This window comes from Myodes glareolus, chromosome 7 (assembly GCF_982192425.1).
Source record: "Myodes glareolus chromosome 7, mMyoGla1.1, whole genome shotgun sequence".
NCBI lineage: Eukaryota > Metazoa > Chordata > Mammalia > Rodentia > Cricetidae > Myodes > Myodes glareolus.
In genome coordinates this window covers 38448045-38456298 of record NC_142032.1, presented here as the reverse complement: position 1 = coordinate 38456298, position 8254 = coordinate 38448045, and the positions used below count along the sequence as shown (strand labels likewise).

Below are 8254 nucleotides of genomic sequence, written 5' to 3'. Positions count from 1 at the left end.
TCTGAAGATAAACAGGAGGAGGAGTAGATGGGAATGATGTGGGGAGAGGGACTGGGAAGAGAGGAGGGGAGGGGACACTGTAGCAGGGGTATAAAAACAAAAAATAATAAAATGATAAAAAATAAATAAAAGTAATAAATAAATATAAGTAAAAATTAGCTACATACTAAACAATCACAAGTTGTATAGTGCTAATTTTAACCATGTTATAGCAATGAAAGAAATGCATAGTCCATACAACAAAGAAAGCAATCATAAATATATTCTAGAATAGTGTACCTCACTTTAGTGGTCCACATAATAAATTTGGGGAAATATAGTGTTGCTCATGAGAACATGAATATAAACGTTTCCTTAGATTGAAAGACGTTGTGTTTATTAAAGGAAAATATTAGCTGCTACATTTGTTGTTTTTCATTAGCCTGAGAGTCTGATGGCGTATATATTGCCTTTTAACGTGGGACAATAGGATTGTCAACCAATGAATAGAGTTTTTGTTTTGCCTCTGAATTGGCATAAATCCCACTCTCATCAAGCCATGTATTGATGCCAAATCTTTTGGAGCCATTTAGGTCTGTGAACTGTGAACGGCACTTCCTGTAGACTGTGGAGTACTCGTCTTGAGGTGGACAAGCCTACAAAGAGAAAAAAGAAATAATATTCAGTGGCTGAACCGTACATTCAAAGGATCAAGCTCCAAAACTTGGCTCTTATGACTAAAGGTGAATTTTCAACTGCCGATTAATTTGGTTTTACCAAAGGTCTCAGTGAAGACCAACCAAACACTGGCTAGGCAATTATAAGTAGTTCAAACCCTGAAAGAAGAATCTAGCTCACAGTAGTGTGATTTATAAGACTGTGAAAATGAACCTTATTATATATGTACAAATTTTCTAAACTAAGTATAAGCATGGAGGCCAATTTGAGCATTATGATAATCTAAAGAAAACAAAAGTAATTAGGATTAACTGCTTTCAATATCTTTTATTGACAAGTCAGGATTATTTTGAAGAACAGTATCTTGTGTTAAATCTTTAATAATTATCAAATCATGCTTCCCACAATGGTAAATGCCAATCTCGAAGGTTTATTCCTATGAGAAATTTGACTCAAATCAGCCCAATATAGTTTAAGAAGCTTATCTTTAGCCCACTTCATTAAAAATATTTCTAGTAATAAAATATGATGCTATCATTGACATTTTCCAAGAAAGCACTGGTTCTCTCCAACCATACCAGGAGTGATGACAGATCCACAACATAAAGCCTGACTTAAGAACTGATCACCTGACCTCTGCTTTAAATCAGTTCTAATTATAAACCACCAGAGCAAGATGGAAATGGAACCACTCAAGCTATGAAACAATTAAACAACACCAAAGACACGCTCATCTTAGATTTCTTTTTATATTGACATTTTAACCATTTGTTCAGCCACAGTGTCCACTTGTCTGTTGAGTGCCTGTTACAGACTGAGCATAGGACTTTAGAGTGGATGTCTTCTGATCCAATAATGGGATACTGGGGTTTAATTCTTACTCCCATTTTACACATAAATAAAGACTTTCTTAAAGCCCCAGGAGAGAGGGTAAAGGAAGCCAGTGCTAAGCGGATGAGACTGGTTACAAACCAGATCTGTCTGACTCAAAACCCAGTGTTTCCAAAAGCTTAAACTCTGACATCATAAAGCCATATGATATATCCATGATGCTGTTCTACATGGTTTGGACTTTGGCTTTTGCCACTGGGTGCTATTCGCAAGGTGGAGGGTCTTTTCTGTTGGTTGGTTGGTTGGTTGGTTGGTTGGTTGGTTGGTTGGTTGATTGGTTGGTTGGTTGGTTGGTTGGTTGGTTGGTTGGTTGGTTGGTTGGATGGATGGATAGATTGAAGGCTAGTTGGAGGGATGGAGGGAATACATGGTCCATCAGTCACATATAAGTACTTTAAGAGACATTTTGCATTATTGGCCCAAACTGTCCATTCAGAGGAAACAGAATCTTCTCATTCCTCTCCTTACTGGGATCAAACTAAAGAGAGTTTCAAATGCAAGGACTGTGTGTCAGCCTCATAGGCAGAGAGGGCGACATATTTTTCTGAGGTAACTGATAAGTCGGAGTGTTATATCTTAGAGAAATAATTCTAGCAATATAAGTATTAAAAGACTAGAGATAGAAAATACTGGATTTTAAAAAAAATATTGATTCTTTATTGATTTTTTATTGATTATGAATTTCATGTCATACATCCCAATCCCTCTCATCTCTTTGTCCCCTTGCTTCTGCCCTCTGACCTTGCAGCCTACCCACCCCCAAACAAAATTTAAAAGTGAAAACGACAACAACAACAAAAACCTTGGCATGGAAGCTGTAGCGTGTCCCAGTGAGTCACACAGTACACATTTTAGTCCATATATCTTTACTTGCAAGTGTTTATTGAAATGACCCATGGACCTGTCTCAAGGCCTTTGGTTTCTGCTACACTAAAGATAATGCGTCCTCACTGGGACTCCTCTTGAACATCCTGTTGTTGCCTTGTGTCATGGAGATCCTGTAGCTTTGGCTCTGTCAAGCCCAGCTCCTTTGCATACTCTAGCAGTTCACAGATGAGGTGGGTTGGGGGTGGGCTACCTGGGACAGGGTGGTAGCTGGGTTAGTCAACCACTAGTTTTCCCTTATTGCCACCACCGCGGAGCGCTTTTCAGCACTGCCTTGGCTAGCTCACTCAATGTAGCTGACAGCCAGGAAGTGGGCCAACTCTATTCTCACACCCTTGGTCTAGCTCACCCACATGCACACCACCAATCAGGGACGGCTCTATTGTTTAGCGCAAGTGAGGTGCAGGGCTTTCTCTCCGGATTGTTGCGTTTGGTGATCTAAGGAATGGACTTAAGAACTGTAGTTAATAGCTCGGCCCAATGCTTCCCTGTACATCTCTGCATCTGCTTCCATCAGTTGCTGGTCAATGATGACAATTAAGGTAGTCATCAATTTGATTACAGGGAAGGCCAGTTTAGGCGTCCTCTCCACTGTTTGCTTAGAGTCTTCGCTGGGGTCATGTCATCCTTGTGGATTCCTGGGAATTTTTCTAGTGCCATGTTTCTCGCTAGTTTTTTAATGGCTCCCTCGATCAAGATTTCTCTTTCCTTTCTTTCCCTCACTGTTCTTTCCCGTTGAGCATCCCATTCCCTCATGTTCTCCTCCTCCCATCCCTTCTCCCCTACCCCTCCTCTTCCACATTCCCTTCTCCCCCCACCTATTTTTCTCAGGAGGTCTTGTCTCTTTCTCCTTCTCGGGGCTTGGGGGGGATCCATGTATGTCTTTCTTAGGGTTCTCCTTGTTACTTAGCTTCTCTGGGATTTTAGACTATAGGCTGGTTATTCTTTGCTTTATGTCTAATATCCACTATGAGTGAGTACATACCAGGTTTGTCTATCTGGTTGTGGGTTACCTCAGGATGTTTTTTTCTAGTACCATCTATTTGCATGCAAATTTCAAGATGTCATTATTTTTTTACTGCTGAGTAGTACTCCATTTTATAAATGTATCACATTTTCTTTATCCATTCTTCATTTGAGACCAGCCCAAGAGAAGGAGGAGCAATAATATGAGCAAAGGGGTCAGACCCATGATGGTGATACCCACAAAACCACCTGACCTGACCTAGTGAAAGTTCACTGACTCTGGACTGATAGCGGGGGAACTATAGGATCAAACTAGGCCCACTGAAAGTGGGGGACCATTGTGAGGCTTGGGCAGCCTGTGGGGCCACTGGAAGTGGAACCAGGATGTATCCCTAGTGCTTGAACTGGTGTCTAGGAGTACATTCTTTTTGGAGGGATACCTTGCTCAGCCTAGATATAGAAGAGAGGGCCTTGGTCCTGCCTCGAAGTGAAGTGTCAGATTTTGTTGACTCCTCATGGGAAGCCTGACCCTTTCTGAGGAGTGGATGGGGGGTAGGGTGGAGTAGGAGGAGAGGAGGGAGTGGGAACGGGGATAACTATGTAAAATGCAAAAAGATCTGTTTTTAAAAATCCTTAATAAAAGAACTGCGGTTGGAATTGTGTGTCAGTAACTCACATGGCATCTTTTGATGGATGGACAGACAGATATTGCTCAGTACCAAGAGATATAAAACACTGATGGATGCCATGGCATGAGTGAAAACATTCCTCAAAGTGAAACAAGCCAAACGCTTACAAGGCATGAGTTTCGTGGCATGTGAACTGTATCTCAGTAGAACCATTGTTTAAAATCAACATGTGCAATGGTGTGTGGGATTCCAAAGTCAGAGACACCAGTTAAAAAGATTGTTGCCTGTTCACATGCAGTGCAACATGCCAGCCAGTTGAACAAATGACCCAGTGTGTAACAGCAGCCAGCTTCCGTGGCATAAATACCCCTGTTGTTGCCCATTTCAAGTGACCAGAGCGAGGTCAGAAAACTAAAGAGAACTTAAAGAAAGCTTAATCTTTCCCAAAAAATATTGAGAGCTCACCCCAGCTCTAGCCGAGCTCCCTTTCCCAGCATGGAGGTACCAGTGTGAATCAGTCCAGAAGTACGGGCAGAGTCTAATTTACCTAAGAAAATTGGTGTATTTTCACCCCTTTCTCAAGTCAGCAGGTCTTCAAGGATTAGAACAAATCATTAGGAACCTTGCCAACCTGAATGAAAAGCTCCAAGACCAGATTGTGACTGGAAGCTCCCTTCCAGCCAGTGTATCATGAGATCAAGTTGTTTTTCTTTTTATTTACTTTCAATACTGGGGATTAAACTCAGGGTCTCTCCAGCCCCAGAAGTCAACAGTGCAAAGAGCAGATCGGAGAGTCTGCAGGAAACAGGACACATTGTTGTATGGATCCTTTCAAATGTTTCGAAAATTTCAGCCAATCAATTGCCTTCACTGCCTGATTCAGTTTAAGCTAGATTTTGTGCATTTTGCTAAAAGCATCTTGACATAATTTCTCATGCACCGTGAGAACACTGAGGCCCTCAGACCAAGGAAATGAGTCAGAACCATGACAACAGAGCACACGCTAGAAAATGAGAGTGCAGGCAAATGGTGGATGAACTTGTGGCCAGGGAGATGTCTGGGAGGCAGAAAAATCCAAACACAGAACAGGTGACCAACATAGGCATTCAGGGACAAAAACAAATGATCAGGAACTGGGAAGATTAAATTCCTTAATGGGTAGTAAAGGGAGGAACCCTTTCAAAGTATAATACCAAAGCCTTGAGTTGGAACATAAGAAAGGCAGTTAACCCACGGTGACTGCAGCTCAGGCCCAAAGGCAAGGCTGGGGTAGTAGGAGTTCTGGACAAGCAAGCAATCTGTGGTTCCCGCAGATCAATAAACAGGGGAGATGATTTAAACATCATTAATGTGCTTCCCCTCAGTGTATGTAACCATTCATTTGCTCAAAGGGAGTATAAGATGCGTTTCAGAGCAATACCAGCCAAAGAACAAAGAAATGCTGGCTTGCGGAATGCAAAACAAAATTTCTTTCCCCAGCAAGATATTAACCTTGTTGTAAATGAACAGGTTTGAGGAGTCTGAACAGCAGTTCATGGGGTTCCCTTAAATATATACAGAAAACATCCTTTACTTTGGTGGCTTACAGAAGAGTTGAGGAGAGAAGATAGAGTCCAAGGAAACTTAGGAAGAAAAACTGAAAGAGAAGAAAGTCAGAACAGCAGAAAAAGTCTATTTTCCCCCCCATTCCTGCCTGTTCTTTAACCATGAAGGGTCCCTTCACTCTGGACAAAAAGAAGTGTAGTAGAGAAATTATAATAAAAACAGAAAAACATAGAGGTCTCCTGGCCCCAGTCCAGTTGGGAACTCTTTAAATTGGTGACCTCTCACACTGCCTTTCACTTCCTTTGGCTAACCAGACAGAAAGGGACTCTAAGAGTCACCCATCAGGGGCCACTTTGGGTATCGTGGTGAGGCCAAGAGCTGGAAGTACCTGCAGCCGTGAGGAAGAGGTGTTGATGAAGGCAGCAGAGCTGAGCGCTGGAGTAGAGACAGACATGAGCCACGGAGGCTTCTGTGGCATCTACAGGACCCATGAGAGTGGGAAGGGAGTCAAACCATCTCCATGATTAGAAAGGAAACGGGTGGCGAATTTCCGCACTGATCTACATTAGCCACTAATGACAGCAAGGAAAGAGCACCAGGTGAGCCAGAGTACCTGCCAGGACAGACCCTGATAGAGAACACCCCGTGTAAACGCCACTCTTCTCTGGGATCTTGATGCTAAGCCTGTACCTCTCACTCTAGTTAGATGTCCTTAGATGTCCCTTAGGGAACGTTACCAGCCCTGGTTGCATAACACAGTGACCATTGTCCAACACCTACAACACTTCTAGATTCTTTGGGTCAGGAATTCAGAAAAGTTGCAGCAAAGACAGTACCTCTGAAAACAATGTCTAGGGCATCAACAGGAATGACCTGAAAACTGAGGGTGCCTTGCGGGTCAGGGCCTGGGAATGTTTTCTCATTGTAGTAGGTTTCCACTGGGATCTGCTGCAGGCTCCTGGCTGGAATGACCGCACAGGCCCTTTCTGTGCACTTGCTGTGCCTCCTCAGTGGTGAGCAAGTTCCGAGAATGAACACAGCGCACAGTGGATCATGAGGAATGTGCTTGCTTTTCCTCTTCCAGCCTCCGCAGTCAAGCAGCAGCATTCCCAGTGGAGACACAGCTCACCCAGATTCCATGATAGGAAGTAGGAAGCAGACGCAGGTTCTAAGCAAAAGGCACTCATCCATGTGGGTTGGAGCACAGATGACAGTCGTTTTTAATACACTTCTTTCTCTCCTCTTTCTTATGAGAAGATTAAGCTGGATCAGGAACCTCCAGTGCCCCTTGAGTCCGATGCTTTTCCAGGAAGACTCACAGTTGTGTATCTAGATTCTGAACATAACTGATTTGTTATCTCAGAAGGATATAAAGCAAAACGAGCATTGAGAACAGGTGCATGGGCCAAAGCCCAGAGGATACCAGGTGCAGACCCCTGGACCATTATCCCAGACAAGGGGTAAAGCCTCTCTACAGAGGAAGCTTATTAGAAATGCAAGCCCAGGGTTTTTATTGGGCACTGGTCACATCCAATTCCAGTCTGCATGCATCATAATTTTATACTTCCAGAAGAAAAACAGGTGTTTGATATAAACCATGTGTGTTGCGTGATTAGCTTTGGCACCAGGAGCCATTCTGATAAGGGTACTGTGATCCTGAAAACCAAGTTCCCAGATGCAAGCCAGACCAACCTTAGAACAAAGACTTTGACAGGATAGTAGTCTTGGTTCTGATTTGTTAGTTCTTCAGTGCACACAGGGCATAGGAAATGATCTTGGAGAAAGAGAGTATTTTCAAGAAAGACTGAGCTGGGCATAACTGCTTGTAACAGGAGGAGGGCCTGCTTGTTTGTCTCAGCCGCTGGCTAGCTTACAGCCGAAATAACCACACAGAAACTGTATTCATTCAATTACTGCTTGGCCCATTAGCTCTTACTTCTTATTGGCTAACTCTCACATCTTTATTTAACTCATTTCTATTAATCTGTGTATCACCACGTGGCAGTGACCTACTGGGAAAGATTTGGCATGTCTGTCTCTGGAGGCTCCATGGCGTCTCTCCCCACTCTGCTTTCTTCCTCCCAGCATTCAGTTCTGTCTTCTCTATCTATCTAAGTTCCACCCTATCAACTAGGCCAAGGCAGTTTCTTTATTCATTAACCAATGAAAGCAACACATAAACAGAAGAACCTCCTAAACCAGCGGCTCACCTCTATAATACCCATGAACTGGGCACAGTGACTGACTCCTATAATATCCATGAACTGGGCACAGTGACTCACCTTTAGAATACTCATGAGCTGGGCACCGTTGCTCACTTCTGTAATACCCATGAGCTGCCACAGTGGCTTCCTCCTGTAATACCCAAACTTTGTAGGCTAAGGCACAAGAACTCCCTTGACTTCAGGTCAACCAGGGCTACAGTGTGAGATCCTGTCTTTACAAAAATTTTAAGTGGATACAGAAGAGGGGAAAGGCAAAGAAAGAAAAAAGGGAGAAATGGGGAGAGGGAGTGATTTAGACTGACTACTCCTTATAGTAACCAAGTTGTGGCATCAAAAGGAGGTTTGATCTGGAGAGAGGCATTGTTTCCCACTGCGAAGAGTTGGGAAGAAGGCTAGCTACCACTTAGACCCACTTCCTCTTCAAACTCGAGCTGCAGACAGTTCTCATATGTTCAG

The 8254-nt window shown here is 43.2% G+C and overlaps 1 protein-coding gene across 1 annotated transcript in view; it reads right to left on the bottom strand.

Annotated features, from left to right (window-relative positions):
* Positions 1-349: 349 nt before the first annotated feature.
* Positions 350-8254, bottom strand: part of Cfap95 (cilia and flagella associated protein 95) — a 95397-nt gene continuing 87492 nt past the window's right edge. The window contains exon 6 of the mRNA XM_048438668.3: positions 350-635. Within this exon, the coding sequence (XP_048294625.2) occupies positions 453-635 (183 nt within the window). The 3' untranslated portion in view covers positions 350-452. The remainder of the gene's footprint in view (positions 636-8254) is intronic.